Below are 20652 nucleotides of genomic sequence, written 5' to 3'. Positions count from 1 at the left end.
CGCTCGTTGGTGGCGCTCGTGTTGTAGTATACGATGGTGTGCAGAGCGGGTCTCGTTGAAGTCGTTGGAGAGATAGGCACTTGCTTGTTGACAAGCGGTTGAGGAGGCGACGCCTGTAGCGGGAGCCAGTGGAGAGGCCGAGCTAGCTGTGAAGACTTTGAGCATTCGTTGGAGTACACTTTTGCTACAGGAGTCGGTCGGTTGGCAGTGCTCCTATCGGGTTGCGCAGTCCAACGACCTTGCTTGGTCGGTGAAGGAGCGAGGCGATGAGGTCGATGCAGCTGCCCGTTGTGTTGTTGGGAAGAGCCGTTGAAGGAGTAGGCTTCGCAAAGCCGATGCTACCAAGTATCTATGTTGAAGGAGGACTTGGAGCTTGATGGCATCATTGAGGGCGCTTCCAGTTGAGTAGGCCGACGCAAGAGCATGGAGAGTCGTTGGGGCTAGACAACGCTATGGCTTAGAGTCGGTATGCTTCGTTTCTAGTTGCAAGAGTCGACAGTATGGAAGGGAGGCCGTTTTGGTTGGTTGCTAGAGCGAGTCGGGCTGTACTGCAGAGGGCTACCTTGCTGAGACTTCGGCTCGTTGAAGAGGCTGTGGGCAATCAGCGGTGAAGCTGTGCATTGGAGCGCCAGGCTGAGAAGCTGCTAAGGCTTGGAGACGAGGAGCCCGTCAGTGTCTACATCACTGTAGATGGCGATCTTGGAGTCTCTCGCTACTGCTGCAGGTCGCCCTCTCTGCATGTAGATCTTGAAGGAGCCTTTGAAGAAGCCCGTATTGCAGAGAAGCCAAGCTCTCTCTCTTTTGCTCACAAGGTGAAGAACAATGAAAGCTTCGGAATGCTTCCAAAAAACTCAGTGTTCACTAAACTCAACTCTCACTTTCATTCTCAATGGAAATCTCTCAAGGAATTCAAGCATCTCTCTCTCTCAATCAATAAAGATCAAATGAAGGAAATCTCAAATAAATTGGATGGAAATCTCTCATGAAATCTCTCTCTCCATAGATGGAAATTCTTCTCAATGAGAAGAAAATTTCTCTCCTTCAATGAACAGAAATCCTTCACTCAACGGAAGTGAACACAATGAAAGACTACCTCTCAATCTCTCAATCTCTCTCACACTCTCAAGAATCACAATGTCTCAGTGGAAGACAAGGAAGCTCTGATACCATGACAAAATATGAAGAGGGGAGAGGAGAAGAGTGGAGATGAGGAGAGAGGGCACAGCTAGAGAGCACACCACAAATGACTAACTTTACACTAGATTTAGTTGAAAAAATAGAATATATACAAACCCTTTTAGGGTTAGGGTTAGGGGATCTAACCCTTTCCTTTATAGCACTCTATAAGGTTAGTGCTATGCACATATGATCACGTGATGGTGCTATGCACACATGATCACATGATGTTGAGCGTGAACTCTCAACATTCTCTATTCCAATCATTCAACTAGCCAAGAACCTAGTGTTTCATGGCAAAACTAAACACATTGAAGTGCATTATCATTTCATTCGTAAGAAAGTCCTCGATGAAGAGATTGACCTGGTTCATTGTCCGACATAAGAGCAAGTCACATATACCTTCACTAAGACACTTTTGACATCATCTTGGTCTTCACCAACTGTAACCTCAAATGGGAAGTGATTGATAAGTTATACAAGATGTACTCGTTTGTAAGGCAAGTTAGACAAGATGTACTTGCTACAAAAACTTTTCTTGTATTGTTACTATAGCCAACACATACTACAATGATCTTTTTAGCTTTTAAAGATTAGCTTTTCATCTTTAATTATTGGTTGCTATCATATGCGCCAAGCAAAACTTTTAGTTAAAAAAACATATCTTGTACATGTACTCTCTACTTACACATTGCAATTTAAGAGGGGGTGTTAAGAGCAACGTAAATTGCACTATTTCATAGAGGACTGTAAGGGAATAAAGACCATGACCTAAGGGGTGATGTGTATATTTTTGATCATGTTCACACTATATTTAGTATATAAATGGCTATCATGTACACTACTTTGTCCCCTACTTCCTCGACAATGGTTACTATTAAGTTGTCTAGGAGGGGAGGCCTAAGGATACCCATGGGTTTAAGAACATGTTCTAGTTTCTTGTCACAAAAGGTATAGGAGGGTTAGACATGATATGGCATTGCTTTTCTTGCTTGTATTCAATGCTTCCTCAAGGATCATTGCATAGTGGATGCATGCAAGATTGAGGGGATACTACATCCCCCTGACTAGACTCTTCCATTTGAAGTTTTTGTTGATGCTTCTGATGCAGCAGTAGGTGCAGTACTTATGCAACAAATAAGACCAAAGTGGTTCATACCAGTTTAGTATGCCAGTAGAATTTTAACCAAGCATGAGAAGAACTATGTAGTCATAGAAAGGGAAGCACTTGGAATGATCTATGCATTGCACAAATTCACACATTATTTATTGGGAAACAAAGTACATTTTTATGTGGATCATCAAGCTCTCATTTACCTAGTGAATAAACTGTAATTAACAGTAGGAAGATTGGCCAGATGGATGCTCTTGCTACAGGAATTTGATTATAGCATTGTGCATAGGCTTGGAAAGCAACATGCAATTGCTGATTACTTGAGCCAGTTGCTATCAGGAGAAGCTCCAATAGGAATACCAGATGAACTCTTGATGTAGGCATTTTCATGGTAAGAATTGAAGAACCACCAAATTGGTATGATAAATGATGTTCTTTCTTACTGATGGTTTGATCCCTAAAACATTATCTAGGGATCAGAGAAAGAAACTTGTTTTACAGAGCAAGCCTTTCCTAGTCATTGTTGCTGGTGTTTTGTATAGAAGAGAAATTGATCAAGTAATCAGAAGATGTGTCCAAGATCATGAGCAAAAAGCTGTCCTAGCTGAAGCCCATGGAGGACCAGTAGGAGGACACTTTTATGGAGACATTACAAGTAACAAGATTTTGCAAGCTGGTTTATGGTGGCCTACAGTTTTAAAAGATGCTCATAATTAGGCCAAAGCATGTTTTCTCTATCAAAGATATGATAGACCATTGGATAGTGATAGGATGCCCCATCAACCAATTCTCCCCTTGAAACCATTTTAGAAATGGGGACTGGACTTTATTGGACCCATCAAACCTACATCAAAGTTTTTAGGTAATCAACATATTTTGGGTGCCACTGACTATTGTACAAAATGGGTTGAAGCCATAGCACTCAAAACATGCAAGGCTAGGATTGTGGCACATTTCCTATGGGAGTTAAAGGTCACTGTGCCTTTACCCCGGTTATGTACAATACTCAAACACATATATAAATGAATGAAAAAGAAGATTAGGGTGTTCTACAACCACCAAAAACTTGTGTGGCTCTCTGTTTTTCTCTCTCCCTCTTCCGTTCTTCTACAACCACCAAAAACTTGTGTGGCTCTCTGTTTTTCTCTCTCCCTCTTCCGTTCTGCTTCCATTGAGAGCACTCTCAACTAGTATTAGAGTGCGGGTGATCTAGCTGAGCGTGTGTGAATGCCTAGAAGCTCAGCAGTTCTGTGGGAGAAGCTCTGTGGGAAGATTTGTGGGTGATTTTACTTGCATCCGAGTGCACAGAGACCTAGAAGGAACCTTTGGAAAAGTCACATTGGTTTTGCGAAGTGGTCTTGAGATCCTATTAAGTGTTTTTCAAAGAAAAAGTTATTTTTTAAGCTTTTCCCTGTTCCGTTCGATGATAGAGCCTCTGTATTGACTTGTAGAGGCAACCATTGCCTGCTTTTGGTGTCCATTTCACTTCAAGAGCTTGGAAACACCTTCATTCTTGAATTTGGATCATTTCGTTGGATTACTGACTCACTGTGTCAGTTTCAATGTTTTTCTGCCTGAGTGTTGGAACTCAAGTTTGGAGCAACCATTTGCAGATCTGTCAGTTTTGGTGGACTCAGGAAGTCCTAAAACTTCTATGTTGCTCATCATTCGCACTCCGGTGGAGTTTACAAATAGCTCAATTTCCAAAAACGTTTTTCAGTCCGTGTCTTGGACCCAGTGATTTGGGACCACGGTTTCCAAAACCATTTGTCCCATGGCGTTCTGAACGCCTAAAAACCCCTACTTGTCAGTTCTTGCGTGATTCGGTGGAGTATTTTCAAAGTTATAGATCACTGTGTATTTGATTTCATCTCTCTGTCCGTTGGGATTTTGGAGTTCCAGTAGAAGAGAGATATTTGCAGATTGTCTTGCTGAGTCTGATTATGCAATGGCGCCCATGTTTTGAGGCATCTCAGGTTCTATTTTCAATAGCGGTCATTGCCATGGGACCATGATTTCTTGAGCATACCTTATGTAGATCACCCTAGTTGCAGTTGCATTGCAACTGCAACTAGGGTGCATTGCATTTTGGATGCATTGCAATCCTTATTGGATGCGCTGATAGGCCCAGATTACCTTGTGGGATGCTATTTTTTATAGACGCTTTGCACATGGATGCTATTTTATGCTGAGGGACAACTATTTGACACATTGCAAGTGATGCATTAATAGTGTTATGCTCTCTTGGATGAGATATTGTTGATGCATATGCCCATGGATGGTGTTTATGCTTGAGCCATTTGGCAGTTATTGGCATTTTGGATTCCCATTGCAGTTGGCATTTTCTTTTGAGCCAGATTTGCTCATATGGATGCATAGTACATGCACATGAGTCAGCTGTATCGTTTAATGCTTTAAGCTTTGAGTTTTGGTGATATTTCACTCTATCGTGGCATACACATTTGGGTGCACCTGGTATTTGGTGTGATTCTCTCTTGCAGGCACTAGCATTTGGGATTTCGCTTTATTTGCATCATGGCATCCTCTTCCATGTCTGAAAAGGAGTTTTTCAGCATTAAAAAAAGTTTGATGGGACAAACTTTTCTTTGTGGAAAGAATAGATAAGGGATGTGCTTATTCAAAAGAAGCATATAAAACCCTTGCAAGGGTTTGCAGCTAAGCCTGCAGCTATGTCCACATATGAATGGAATGAGTTGGATGCATTGGCAAAATCTACCATTAGACTTCATCTTGAGGAGACAGTTTATTTCACAATAGTCACTAAAAAGACTACGGAAGCTTTATGGAAAAAGTTGTGTGCTACATATGAGAAAGAGACTGCCTCAAACAAAGTCTATCTCATGAAGAGATTGTTTGAGCTGCAGATGAAGGAGGGAGTATCCATAGCTTTGCACTTGAATGAATTTAAAATCATTTTCAGTCAGCTTCAAGCTCAAAAGCTGAATTTCGATGCGAAAATGAGGGCAATATTTCTCTTATGCTCATTACCATCCTCATGGGATACTTTTCGTACTGCTATCAGTAACTCTGCACCTGGTGGAGTATTGAACTTTGATGATGTGGTTGGTAGCTTGGTGGCCGAGGAGATTAGACGGAAGTCAATGGAAGGCAACAAGCAGGATGCAGCCTTAAATGTGCAAAGGGGCAGATCACAGTCCAGGGGGAAGTTTCAAGAAAGAGGAAAGTCCCGTAGCAAGTCCAGGGCATGAAACATTGAGTGTCACTATTGTGGCAAGAAGGGCCACATGAAAAAGGATTGCTACAAGCTGAAAAGAGAGCAAAAAAATAAGAAAAAGAATGCAAATTGGGGTGCAAATCAGAAGGAAGAGAGTCCAAGGGAGGAAAAAGGAAAAGTGAAGATCAAGGAGATCAATGCAGTCACACATGATAGTGACAATGACATTCTCTTCATGTCTAGTTTATCTGCATAGTTGCTTAGCACTTCAGATGATGCATATTCCTAGGATTGGATTTTGGATTCTGGTGCTTCATTCCATGTTATTCCCCATAGGGAATGGTTCTCCACTTATGACAGTGGAAAGACAGGTTGTGTGCATCTTGGAAATGACTATGCATGTGACATAGTGGGAGTAGGTGACATAAAGTTTTCTTTTGCAAATGGGTCTGCATTTATTTTGAAAAAAGTGAGACATGTGCCTAAGCTGACCAAGAGTCTCATTTCAATGGGTCAGCTAGATGATGCTGGTTTTCAAACTACCTTTGGTTCTGGGAATTGGAAAATTCAGAAGGGCTCTATGCTTTTGGCCAGGGGTGCCAAGTGTCGGACTTTGTATCCCTTACATGTATCAGGGGTGTTTGATCATATTGTTGCAATAACCGAGCAGCCAAGCACTTCTTTATGGCATTGCCAGTTGGGCCATATGAGCCAAAATGGGATGAAACTCTTATGCCATTTGGGTTATGTACCATATTTGGGTTTCTCTGATTTTGAATTTTGTGAGCACTGTCTCTATGGGAAGCAGACTAAATCAGCCCATAAAAGAAGGGGAAAGAAAGAGTTTGAAAAGCTTGATTTGGTGCATTCATACATATGTGGTCCCATGCCTACACGATCATTAGGCGCGGCTGAATATTATGTGACATTCGTTGATGACGCAACTAGAAAAGTGTGGGCTTATGCTATAGCTCGGAAGAGTGATGTGTTCCAAGTATTTCAGAAATGGCTGGCCTTGGTTGAGAACCAGTCAGGTAGAACGCTTAAATGCCTACGGACTGACAATGGTGGAGAGTATCTCTCTCATGACTTTCAGCATTTCTGTGATACACGTGGGATTAAGAGGGAGCTCACGTCCCCTCATACTCCAGAGCAAAATCCAGTTGCAAAAAAGATGAACCGTACCATTCAAGAAAGTTTGCAATGCATGCTTTCCAATGCAAGTCTTTCTGGTGGTTTTTGGGCTGAGGCAATGAAGATTACAGTGCATGTAATCAATAGATCACCTAGTAAGAGTTTGGATGGTGGTATTCCTGAAGAGGCATGGAGTGGGAAGAAGCCCTCTTACTCTCATTTGCATATATTTGGGTGTGAGGCATATGCACATGTGCCAAAAGAGCTTCGAAAGAAGCTAGATCCTAAGTCTAGGAAATGCATCTTTCTGGGTTATGGTGAAAGTGGAGAGATGGGGTATCGTCTCTAAGATCCAAAAGCAAAGAAGATCATACGTAGCCATGATGTAGCCTTCAATGAGAAGAAGATGCATAAGGCACCCATGAGAGATGTGGAAATGAGGAGAATCACTTTCCAGGACGTGAATCCACCTGCATATGTTGATAGATAGCAAGCTATCCATGCACCAAATGTGCAAGAAATGGTACCACCAAGTACTCCCACAAGTATACAATCAAGGGTAGATCATCTATTGGTGGAAATGATGAGCCAAATGTGGCTGATATGCAGGTGAGACAGCAAGCTGAAATGCCCTTAAGAAGATCATCTAGAGTGTCTAGACCACCTGACAGGTTTGTTCCAGGGGTAGACTATGTGATGCTTACTGATTGCGGGGTGCCTTCTTGCTACAGAGAGACTATGATGCACGAGGATCAATGCAAGTGGGAGTATGCTATATGCAATCAGAGATGAGTTCACTTATGAAGAATAAGACTTGGGACTTGGTTTCTTTGCCACATGGAAAGAAAGCATTGCCATGTAAATGGGTCTACAAGATGGTCACAGGTGATGATGTGCCTAAGTACAAGGCCCGTTTGGTCGCTAAAGGGTTCAAGCAAGAGAAGGGTGTGGAATTTGATGAGATATTGTCTCCGGTTGTGAAGATGACCACTCTTAGATGCATGCTTGGCCTAGTGGCAGCAGCGGATATGGAGCTTATGCAGATGGATGTCAAGACAGCTTTCTTGCATGGGGATCTGCATGAGGAAATTTACATGATGCAGTGGGAAGGCTTTGAAGAAAAGGGCAAAGAGCATTTAGTTTGCAAGCTGAAGAAGAGTCTCTATGGTCTTAAGCAAGCGCCTAGAGAATGGTATCAGAAGTTTGATGCTTTCATTCAGTCCCAGGGTTTTAGAAGGAGTGAAATTGATCACTGCCTCTACACTAAAAGGGCTAAGGATAATAGCCTGATATTCCTGGCACTATATGTGGATGATATGCTATTGGCTAGCAAGAATACTTATGAGCTAGATGCATGAAAGGCCAAGTTGCATGAGGGCCTTTGATATGAAGGATTTGGGACTTGCAGGTCTTATTCTTGGTATGCGCATCACGTGTGATCGGAGTAGGAAACTCCTTTGGCTTTCACAGAAGGAGTATGTTACAAAAGTATTGCAACGTTTCAATATGGAGGGGGGGAAGGCAGTGAGTACTCCATTGCCTCCATATGTGAAACTGAGTCATACAGATAGTCCCAAATCAGATGAGGAGAGGGCCATGATGGCCAAGGTTCCTTATGCATCAACGGTTGGGAGTCTTATGTATGCTATGATAGCTACTAGACCATACATTGCATTTGCAGTGGGAGTTGTTAGCTGGTATATGGCTAATCCAGGAAAGAGGCATTGGGAGGCAGTTAAGTGCATGATGAGGTACATGAAGGGTACCAAGGAGATGTACATCTACTTTGGTAGAGGAGACATGCATGTACTTGGGTACACAGATTCAAACTATGCAGGGCATATGGATAGTAGGAGATCCACTTCTGGTTATGTGCTCACCTTTGCAGGTGGTGCAGTGTCGTGGATGTCTCGTGCACAGAAGTGCGTTGCTTTGTCTACCACAGCGGACAAGTGTTGCAGCCACAGAGGGTTGCAAGGAGGCTATATGGCTTGATCGGCTAGTGGGAGATTTGGGGATTCATACAGGTGTACAAACATTGCATATTGATTCCATGAGTGCTATTCAGCTAGCATAGAATCCGGTCTTTCATGCAAAGACCAAACACATTGAGGTTAGGTACCATTTCATCAGGGAGTACTTGAGGACAAGCGCATAGAGCTTGTCAAGGTTCATACAGATGATAACCCTGCAGATATGTTGACGAAGAGTCTACCTAGTCAAAATGGGCATTGGATAGTATGCTCACTGGTTGTTTTCCTTTAAAGGCACATTGTTATTTAAGTGGAAGGTTGTGGGGATTAAATGTCGCTGTGCCTTTACCCTAGTTGTGTACAATACTCAAACACATATATAAATGAATGAAAAAGAAGATTAGGGTGTTCTACACCCACCAAAAACTTGTGTGGCTCTCTGTTTCTCTCTCTCCCTCTTCCGTTGAGAGCACTCTCATTTCCTTTATCACAATATTTGGCACCAGGTTTGGTGTTCCTATTGGAATAGTGTCAAACAGAGGAACCCATTTCCTCAACAAAACAATTAGGAAGATGACTAAAATGCACATGATGTTGCATAAAAATTCTACAGCCTATTACACACAAGCCAATGGGTAGGTTGAGAGCTCCAACAAACTGATGAAAAAGGTCTACAAAAGAACAGTTTCTGATCACCCTAAGGATTGTTGGGATCAGGCAGTTGGATTCAGTACTATGGACACTTAGAACAACACACAAGTTTGCAACTGGGTTAACACCTTTCAGGTTGGTATATGGCTATGAAGCAATATTACCTATGGAATTTATGGCAGGTAGCCTAAGAGTGGCAATAGATAATAGATTATCCTCATAAGAATCCATCAATGCAAGATTAGAACAACTTCTGCAATTGGATGAGGATAGGCTAACAAGCTCACATACTATTGATATTATTCAAAAAAGGAGGGCAGCATGGATTAATAGAAACATCAAGTTCAAATTGTTCAAAAAAGGTGATTTGGTGTTAATGTTTAACACAAAGTTGGGGAAAATGCCAGGAAAGTTCAAGCTCAGATATCAGGGTCCCTTTAAGGTGCTTGAAGTTTTTGATCAAGGTACCTTCAAATTAGCTGACCGTCATGGGAATGCATTTGACAAATCAGTCAATGGTTTCAGGCTCAAAACCTATATTGGACTTGACCCCACTCAAGCAAAGATAAACACAATCTCTCTGCAACTCTGCAAAGACCTCAATCAAGATGATATATCTGTTTCAGCTATTCACATTGACAAATTTATATCCATCAGACTCTGACTGTAGTCCGACACCAGTCCGACATACACATGTGAAACATGTTGTTTCATTTACACAAACATTTAGGTATGTTCTAATCCCTACCAGCCCAATCCAATAAGTGATGCAGGTATGCCAAACTTAAACGAAGCGCCCACAGTGGTGAGCTTGGGCCCAACGACCAGCCGACAACGGTTCGACGAGACTAGATCTGACTCCAACTTCGACTCTAATCCTATGGATACAACACAAATGACTATGCACTCCGAGTACACTCTGACTCCGACCACAGTGTCGGACTCCGACGCCAATCCAACAAGCGCTTGTGAATGGGTGAATGTCTCCGACCGCCGCCCAACACGTGTGACATTACTCATCCCATCTGACCCCACTCTGACTCACATCCAACTCCAACATATGCTTTCGCTCCACTTCACGCAAAAGTGAACAATACGCCTCTGATCTGCCGACTACCATTTTGCCATCTGACATAGCTCCGACTTACAAAAGGGTCTCCGACAACACCCCGACCCTACTCCAACAACAAGGGAATCTGTCTCACATGCACTCCATCCTATGTATAGACATGATAGCCAACGGACGTACTCGATATGAATCCGGCCCTTATCAACAAGCCTTTTCACTCGCATGAGGCTCACACCTCCATAGTAGCTGTTCTCCCTGACCTCTCCTCGATGAAATCCATCATAAAAAATACATCCCGCAGTGCTAAACAAAAGCTGATAACTTGTCCCTCACACATGCCAAAAACCATTGCCAATTCGTTGCATGCGCCACTAACAGACCGTATCGACAGAAGCTTTTCCCACGAGCCTCCTCTACATATGGCACCCAAATGTGGCCATCGCCTCACATTTCCTAGCACATCTGAAGAGCCCAAGCCCAACCTCCAACTCTTGAGCATAGCAACGCTCCTAGACGTAGCCATGGCTCCTAAGCGATCTCTCACCCCTGCTCAAAAAAGCCCATGGCAAATCTCGGCCGCACAGAGAAGATTGTCGACATACCTAATCCGGAGGAGATGGAATCAGATGATGAACCACCACTTCCACCACAAAAAAAGTAGATGCTCACAGCAGTCTTCACAATTTCAAGGTATCATTGGACTTGTCAAAGCATCAGAAATGGCACAGAGAGAGAGACAGAGACAGAGACAGAGATAGAGATAGGGAGAGAGAGAGAGACAGAGAGAGAGAGAGAGACACAGAGAGAGAGAGAGAGAGAGAGAGAGAGAGAGAGAGAGAGAGAGAGAGAGGCACCATAAACCACCTAGGGAGGAACCACCTGTCAATGTGGTGCAATTATATAGCTTGCACCCTTTTCTTGGTTCTTGATAACTCATCTCATTACACCCCATGTAAATTATCTTAACATATTTTGCACCATCCATGTCATACCAAGGCCATGTTCAAGTCTAAATTAGGTTGACTTAGAGGTGATACGCTAGATGGTCAAGGCTACACCTTAGCTGGGGAGGGATGGGCTAAGTGTATGGCCAAGGTTAAAACTCATGAACGAGTGTAGAGGGGTTAGATTGGGTTGGGGATGGAAGGGGTGAGTATATGAGTGATGATTGAAAAAATAAGTGATGTCTCCACCCTAGGCATTACCAAAAGTTTGGAAGTATAAAGGAATACTTGTAAGTTTCAATTCCAAATGTCCTCTAATTTGAAAAAAATCTGAAATTTATTCATTACTATTGGGATTGGATAAGCTTGTAAAGGAAGGACGTAACTTTTAGTAGTGCTTTTTAGTTTTTTGATTTTGAGCTTTTCTTTTCTTTTCATAATCATTAGTTATGATTCCCTCTCCACGCTTTACATTTCCTCAAAATCTATTTTGCATCATCTTCTTATGAGGCCGCTCCTCCAAAAAGGCTACCACTCATTCATCTAACAATACTATGCAATTTTATGACATTCATTAAACCTTGATTCAATTTGACAATCCTATGCACTGTTATGATTTTTAAGTCGAAGGACCCATTTAAGTAGGACATTCAATAATTAGTATTATACAGATGGAAGGAATGTATCTATGGATGAATGGTGTAAAGGCTCATAGTATTTTTTCTCTTCAACTTGTGATTATTATGAGGTTTCCATGCTTTTCAAGCTTTTGACATGAATTATATAAGCCTTGGTTCTCTCTATATGATCTGCATTTCCTCAAACAGCCCAACTCAATACATTTTTTCCTGTTACTCTTAGCTAGTGTGATATCCAGGACACGTCTCTGTAATTTATAGTTGGCGCTCACCTATATAAACAAGGGAAATCCCACATTGAATAGGGATGATTGCTTTATGGGGTTGAGACTATTAGAAATAGACTTGTGAAAAAAGATGGTAATAATTTTCACAGAGTTAAAGGTTCAATACTGAGTTAAAGATTCAATACTCAGAGTTTTTCAGGGTGAGAAATTACGTTTTAAATGCATCAAATCTTGATTGGATGTGATAATCTTGTGCCAAGTGATCAAAATTTTCACATATGACTTACTATGAAAGTTTCGGACACTGATGATGAAGGCATAACCAAAGGCAAAAAGAAGCCTAAGGGCCTATCCCCACTACCACTTAAGAAGGATAAGTAAGGGTTTCATCAAAAGTGTGCATTCCCTTTGGGATTCAAAGGGAAATCTGTTAATAGTAGTCTAAATATGCTTGAAATTTTAGCCCTTGGAATAGGTACTTTGAATACCGTTTGTGAAGGAGATATAAACGTAGCACTGGATGGTGGGAATGTCGCTTTACTTATGATTTTTGTTAAGTATTTTTAGGGGTTTAGTCTAAATTGAAACTACAAGAATGTCTTACTTGTTTGAAGGCTCTAGGAAAGTAGAAGCGATGGTGATTGTAAGTTGAGAGAATGGACATCATAATGTAAACATATACCATTTGTGCAAAAAAAGGTTCAAATTTTTTTATTAAGAGCACTTTATATGGACACCCAATGACATGGTGGGAAAAGGGATTTTATGGGAAAAACTAATTCCCCATGTTGAGTATCATAATCTTTGGTGAAAATGTGGATTTTATGTCATTTTCAACCCTCATTTCCCGACTAAACCATTGACGTCAAGAGCTCACTAGTTTTGTGGGGGAAAATAGGGAAAAACAGGTGGGTGATTGAAGCAGTCGTCACAAAAATCTGGCAACCTATGTATAATGAAACTTCAAGTTTTCAATTTACATGTGAGATTTAGCTTTGCAATTTTTAAAATTCATGAATATTTTTCATATTTTAGTTATACTTTGGGCTTAAAACCCGAAAAGTTATAGGTAAAACCTATGAGATGGAAAGTTGAAGGTTTCTACATAAAACTTCTCCATGAACACTGGACTGAATGGCACCTAGGCATTAAGGTAGGATTCCCAAAAATCTGCCCATTGGATTTGGAACAAGAGGGCATTCCCACATGGCAGTCTTTAATAGGCCATTCAAAAACTTTTGTTGTCCATTACAGAATTTGATAGGCAGCCTCCCCACGTCGCCAAAGGTACGTAACATATGAAAAGGTGGGCCATTAAACCAAGACGCCTCTAATACCTCAACAAACAAAGTCCATAGCTCATCAAACTATATGCACATTGTGTGAAGCAAATAGTCTACAATGTGTTTGGAGGATGGGCAGACCTTCCCTAAGAGGATCTCTCTATGCCACTACTATTGTTGGAAAGAGGCGGCCATAGAAATCATGTCCCTACGTGTTGGAAGTTGATGCCGATCATCTTCCATTCTCGGTTGCATCGACTGTCTGTGTGCGGACATGTGGCAGTGGTGTTATCCTCAATTCCATCTTTGGACCTTTGGACCGTCCGATTTGGGGGGTGCTCGATGGTACCTCTAGGACCCCCTATATTTTGCAAGTGGTGATGTGGTGGTTCTATCAATGGCACGTGGGCAATGCATCAAACTTTCTACCATAGACGTTTTGGTCAATTCAGCTCGTAGCCATGGCTGTGAATTGGTTTTGGACATGATGTATGGGGATGGGTCTCCCACCACCTAGAGGCCATCTGACAAACTTCTACAAAGAGGGCCTTGCATTGCTGCTAGGCTCTAGTGATGGCATGAGGCCATTAAGGAGTAGAGAATTAGCGTGGGGTGGATAGCCCGAAAATCGACGAAATCGGCAACCAGTCCTCATAATGTCCACCCCATGCCGATTCTCGACCGTCAATGGCTTGGGGAGGTGGCTCGACATGTGGTGCAAATCCAGGTGCTTGGATGTAGATATGAGGGTACACGAGAAGGGCCACTGCTTGGCCGTAGGATCGAAGTTCTGATTTAAGGGTGTAGAAGAGGTGTCATGCGGTTATCGTAGGATCACGAAGTTGATTCAATGGTCCACGAAGAGCGCTTAATCTCAACGGTAGGATTAACGAGAAGATCTACTGCATTTTAATTGCTTCTGCCAGTTCGTGCGATACCCAATCAAACGTGATGTGTCGAGTGGATTTTGGGAGATTTTGGGAAAAGAGTCGGTGTTTGCAGATTTTGATTATGGTAGGTAGCGTAAGGGCATGTTTGGTTTTCTTGAGCCATGGTTGAGCCACTTGTATAATTTTAAGCCGTTGATTTTGGAATGATCTTTTTAGATCTAAGATTCTGAATTTGCTTTATTTTTTAATTTCTTTTTTTGATTTCTAGTATCGGTTTATTGGTTTGACTGAAAGGTTTGATGCTGAATTTCAATTGATGGATTCCAGAAGAATCCTGTGAGCTAGATAAATTAAACTACAACCCAGAGATCAAACATAAAGGTTTGAGCGCTCATCACGACAAAGCCATTAGCAATCAAATTCACAAATGAATGAAGACTTTCCCATGAACAATTGCAAGCATCGACGGTCTGGCACCATTGCAAATGAATACAAAGAGCTAAAGATCCAAAAGAAGAAGCAAAAAGTGACTTCTGGGAGAGCAAAAAAAAGCTAGCAACAAGCAAGGCAACCCAAGAAGCTTACCATCGGCGGGAAAAGCAACCAGATTTTCAAGTTACGTAAATAAGCATACATTCTGAACTCCAACAAGGAGTCAAGAGTAAATTCAAAAATACAAATAGTATTCCGCCAATGTCAAAAGCCAATCCGCAGTCAGTTTTGATTTCGAAAAAAGGAGAAGGGAGATTGTTCAAGGAAGATCATACGAGCGAGAGATTCAAATTGTAGATGAAGCGATCGATTCAGATCACAGATGCAGCTTGCGAGCAAGAGAGTTCATGGAAGAGGTCTGTTAGCATCGGTGTTGGGTGCTACAAAAAGCTTTACTAAAGCTTATATCAATCCTCACCCCAAACACGGTGTCTACATTGAAGCTGAGTTATATGCTTTTCCTAGCCCCTCCATGCTGCTGGTTGCATGCCTCCTCTGATCCTTCTTTCACGCTACTCTATTGGGGTGAGTCCTCCCTCAACATGTTCAAGAAGAGCAAGAGTAGAAGATTCACGATACCATTGTGAAGAAAATGCGAGTGGGAGAAAAACTGCATGGACTTAGAGGCAAAGCTGACAGATATAAATAATCAGTTGTGCGAGGCCTTGGCAAAGAACATGGCAATGTCTAAGTCTCTTCAAGAGTGGGCCAAGAGTATCACTAAACTTGACAGCATCAAAACCCGAGTGGAGGCTGGAAACAATGTGCTTCAGGATAGCTTGAGTATCATGGAAAAGGAGAACGCTAGGCTCAAATATGAGCTACATGCGTTAAGCAAGGAGTTCGAAATCTAGAATGAAGAACGTAAATAGTGCAAGAAGGTAGGAGAAGTTGCAAGCAACTATGTATGTAAAGGGAGGGTGGAAACTTGGAAGCGCCGAGCTTATGGTGGTGGCAAGGGTGCAGCTCAGATGATCCTGAAGCGTACTCATCCAAGATACTTAACTTACTTTCAAGAAGATCCCGCTTGTGGTGGCAGGGCTACTTTCAAGTTACTCAAGCTTGTGGTGGTACGGCTACTTTCAAGAAGATCCTGTTGATCCGCTAGAAGCCTTACTACCTATGCAGGCATATAATTCGGCAAGGGCATGGGTATCCCGTGGAATTGCTGATGGACAATGCTATGAATGCCAGCTGTGAATCAACAACCGTGAGTTCTTGCTACAAGCAATGTGGAGTCCGTACTCTATGTTGGCATGCCAAACGTTGGTGTAATCCTTTTTCTCTCATGGTTCATGTTTCTTAATTACAGAAGTCGTTCACGTTGAAGCTCTAAATTGAAGCCCGCATGCTACTGCATCCTTATATTTGATCTTTGTCTCGAGTTTAGCCTCCAAGAATCCGGTGGCATCGTGTCCAAAAACATACAGAGCACGAGTACAAACACAATTGCTAAGAGCAGCAGCAAGTAGAGAGGCCATGTAAATATATAAAGAAGCAGGAAAGGCCAAGCTGAGCTGCCAAAAGAAATTAAACGGCCTCACAATGTTTTTACGCTGGAAGGTCCTACATCTTCTAAGTTGTACATATAAGAACTTGTTCTCACTATGCTCCCGTACTCGAACAAATTAGAGGATGAAATTTTCCTTTGAGAGTCGAACAAATCGGCAGCTACAGAGGTGTTGTAGAGGGCCCATTCTAATCTTGATATTGCATATGGTTGTTTAGAGGCTTGACGATCTACTAACCACTGCACAATGCCTTCCTGGAGGCTTACAAATCCACGGTGCAACAGAATGCCTTGGCGGGGAAGGGAGCGACAAGTGATGAAGAGAAGAAGCTAGGAAAGGGAAGAGTGGCGCTTAAGAAGCAAGGAATGTAAGGTAATGACTCCGAAATCATGGGTTGAGCAAGATCCTCGAGGACAAAAGGCGTACACCCCTCTGAAATCCCATCCTGTTCGAAAAGAACACAGATTATCCTTTGCTTTTGGAAGAACTTTATGCCTTTTAATTCCTTCATTGGGTGGACACAGATATTTAGTGTTCCATATCAATCCGGACGCTGCAAATGGATTTAAAGCCTGCAAGTTTCATTGATGGGCTGGTCAAGGGAACTCGAGCTCAAAAATCAACAAAGAGATGGGAGGAAGGGAACTTGCAATGGACTTACCATGTTTGACTACGATTACGACTATTGACACTCAGGTAACATGCCAATATCTTATCCATTTGCGAGACTTATCCTCGGCGCTAATATTCTTGGCATTTATATTATTAGAACTTATATGTACCTACCTCATTAAAAAGACTTGGTTTAAACATATTGTTTGGCACATACTCAACCATCTAGACATTTGTTTCCCTATTGGGTCCTTACAAGCCAAATTCTTTGTCTTCTTAAACTGGATGTCACAAAATTACCTAAAGATGTCATCTTCTCCTTTGTCACCTTTTATCACTTTAAGGCCCTACTCTTTGAAATTACAACAAAGTCCCCCTCCCCCTCTATTGACTACTCCCTCCCCTCTTCCTTTCTCAACCTCCCAAGTCCCTCTTTAGCCTTTAACATTCTTTCCCTATCCTCTATCTCTAAACTCAACCCTCCTCCACCCAACTCGGCGCATAGGGAAGGGCCCGTTCCCTCTGATTATAACTCTTTAGGGAAGGAAGTGCACCGCCTCCCCGCCCACACTATGTGCGGTTATAATAATTATATATTATATATTATCATACAAATATTTTGAATTACTGGTCCATTCAAAATTGCTTCTTTTCAATCTAAATTCTTACAACATTCCTCTCTTTTGATGCATGTTTTCGATGCAAGGGAGCAAGGAAATCCAAGCTAGATGCAAGATCGAAAGATATGGACACCTTTATTCATATGATTGTAGTCCATGTGACAATATTGCAATGAGGATTAGTTATGAGCTCTTGTGAGCATCGCCTTATTCATGTATTTGTTGGGCTTCAACTCCCAAGATGCGCAAATAATATGGCCAAGTCAATAATAAATCACCACCCTTTGCAGGGAGGATCGGGTCCTAACGGACCCTATGTCGTGTCTAATGTCCACATTTGTACTCATTCTCCTTTTCCCTTTAAAAGGTTGATAAAAAGTTAGGATTGAAGTTCAATTTCGAGTTACCAGAGTAATGTGCTCCACGACGGAAAGGCTGCCTACCGCAACCTAGTTGAGGAAGTTTGAGATCCAACGGTTGAGATCGAGGCTCGGTGGAACGTTAAACCGAGGGCTTACTGGGAAGGCAAGGGAGGTCTGATGAAACATAATAATATAGAAGGTTTACTTCAAAAGCAAAAGCATAGAAGTGTTGATATGTGGTCAGAAAGCCCCTGAAAAGCCTTCTTCTTCTTCTTCTTCTCCAGAAAGCCCCCTGAAAAGCCTTCGTCGTCTTCTCTTCATCTCCATCTCCGTCTCTCCATCGCCATAGCTCATCACACCCACCTTGCTCATCGCCATAACTGCCTCTCATCCCCATTCCTTCCTCCCTTTCATCTTGGTTCTCCACACTTCCTCTCCACCTCTCGCCATCCTGAAGACATTCCCATCATGCAAGTTCCTCTGCTTTGGAAACCTGCTTACTTCCCCTTTGTGGGCATTTCGGGCTAGCGCTAATATATTTTTTCGCCTGCCTAACCTTTGCGAAAGACCCACGTCGTGAATGGCGGGCTTAAATGTCACTGCTCCTCTTGAATCTTCCTCCGCTTTCGAACCTTTACAGTATCGATGTATGTGCCCCTCGTCTTCCATCGTCGCCTTTCGAGCTTTCAAACCTAACTTAAATACAGTGTCCAACGTGTCTTCTCCTCTTTCGGTCCACTCGTCTAACGATTATGTTCGCCCTCAAGTTTCAAGAGTTGGAAAAGCACAGTCTGGTCAAAAGCATTACGTGGGATACCGCAGAATTTCAGCCCTTATGAAGTGGAATAAATGGAAGCAGGCAAAGCTTCGACAGCTCCGTGCTCCAGGACTACTTCATGTCTCCGCAAACTCTAAAGCAGACGATTCAGTTCCTTCTGAAATGACGTTAGAGAACGCTTTGAAAATTTTGGGAGTTTCAGAGGGGTCTTCCTTCGAAGAGATTTTGAGAGCCAAAAATGCAATGCTTGGCAGGCACAGTGGAGACCAGGAAACTGCTGTACAGGTTTGTGATCTTAATCCCGTTAATTTTTGGCAAATAGGGGAAAGGGTTCGAGTCATTTACATTGAGGTTGGCAACCGTAGTCCTCTTCGCATGTTTGAAATTGGTTGGCCGGTTGATGTCGGCAATGTTGTCAAGTTGGTATAAACGTGCCTCTTGGGCAAGGTGTTCATACTAACCCACGACTAACACCTTACAAATTCCCGCTCTACTAACCCACGACTAACACCTTACAAATTCCCGCTCTAGTCATAGTGTGAACATGTACAAGGTGATAGATCAATCGCCAAATGGAAATAAGCGTAAAGCTGTGCGGAAAGCTTCAAACACTTCTTTGGGCACAACCTTGCTGAAAAGATTTGCACCATTTTGATGCGTAGGACAGTAGATCAAACTGATCTCTCGTACATGCAATCTCTCTTTGGTATAATGAGTAGGGCATGAAACAAAAGTTGCACGCCGCTGCAACAGCACTTTGACTGTCAATGAGACCAGGAGTAGATGGCTGCAAATAATCATAAAGATTTGCCATTAATTTCCTGATCTGTACACATTCTACTGTAGTAGTGAAGGCTACCCCATGGGCCATACTCAACTTCACATGATGAAAGTAGCCACAGTGGATTGTTTCTTGCTCAGCTGAGAAATGCATGAACTACCAATAAAGAAACAATTGCCGCTGGTGGAGTGTCAGATCTCGTAATCACCGATACACGAGACTGAAGCAGAAGCATCACTCACTAAGTGAAATAATCTGATGATTGACATCATAACTGCTAGCCTGGAAGGACCAATCTTAAGCCACATGGTTTGTTGATTGCATTTAAAGTATTGGAATCTGAGATGGAAAGCAGAATATTTCAAAGTTGTAAATGCCTGCAGCACCCAAGCACTGCAGCATAAAGGCGAAATCTGCAAATGCCCAAATCTACAAACACCAAAATGCCATTGAATTGCCTACAAAATTGTATTGTCTTGCAAATGTCTTCCAATCTCATTGAATCTGCCTGCAACAAATCAATCCAAACTGCCCAAATCTGCAAATGACTGAATTTGAGGCACAATCCCCATATTTCTCATTCAAATCTAAGTGGAAAATTAACAGAACCTATCAAATCCTGCACAAGAATAGATTTGAGGCAAATGCCCCAAACTTCTCACTCCAAGCTAAGTCAATCAGGTGGCTAGAGAAAGGGCTGCTAGGAATGGTCCCTTTTAAAGAACCAATGATAAAACCCAGAAAGTGACATTTCTTTGCATCTTTTAGTGCTGCTTCCAGCTGCCACACTATGGATGGGTTTCACTGAAAAAAATGTGTCCACGCCCGTGTGTGTGTGTGTGTGTGAGAGAGAGAATGCATGTATGTATGCATTCCAGATCTGACTGGGCATCACTTTTCCAAGTACCTTAAACACCTGTATGGCGTGACTGTACAGCACAGTGCAGCGGAATCTATAGGCACAACTGTACGACCAGTTGGGCAGACGTTGCACCGCAGAGTCGCAACTGTACGGACGATACAATGGGTATAGTACAGTTGGGTTGTATGTGCTGTACAGCTGATGGTGACTTAAGGCATGGGAGGTGGACAGCCCTTCACGTGTGTGGGAGCAGCAACAGGTGTACTACATATGCCAGCACACGCAAGCTTGGTTCTGATACATAATGTTGGAAATGGGGGAAGAGGATAGAGAGTGGAG

General features: G+C 42.4%; 1 protein-coding gene across 5 annotated transcripts in view; it reads left to right on the top strand.

The window, feature by feature from the left end:
- Positions 1 to 18103: 18103 nt before the first annotated feature.
- LOC147906027 (uncharacterized) overlaps positions 18104 to 20652 on the top strand; it is a 65849-nt gene continuing 63300 nt past the window's right edge. For 3 of the 5 annotated variants that reach the window (XM_087382770.1, XM_087382777.1, XM_087382762.1), the window contains exon 1: positions 18104 to 18955. In XM_087382770.1, coding sequence (XP_087238896.1) covers positions 18473 to 18955 — 483 coding nt within the window. In that variant the 5' untranslated portion in view covers positions 18104 to 18472. The remainder of the gene's footprint in view (positions 18956 to 20652) is intronic. The other 2 variants (XM_087382753.1, XM_087382780.1) reach the window with 1 other exon arrangement.

Source organism: Dipteris shenzhenensis, chromosome 1, assembly GCF_047967505.1.
Source record: "Dipteris shenzhenensis isolate YYH24624 ecotype China chromosome 1, Dip_SZ_1.0, whole genome shotgun sequence".
NCBI lineage: Eukaryota > Viridiplantae > Streptophyta > Polypodiopsida > Gleicheniales > Dipteridaceae > Dipteris > Dipteris shenzhenensis.
The sequence above is the reverse complement of the archived record's forward strand: the minus strand, read 5'-3'. Positions and strand labels throughout refer to the sequence as shown.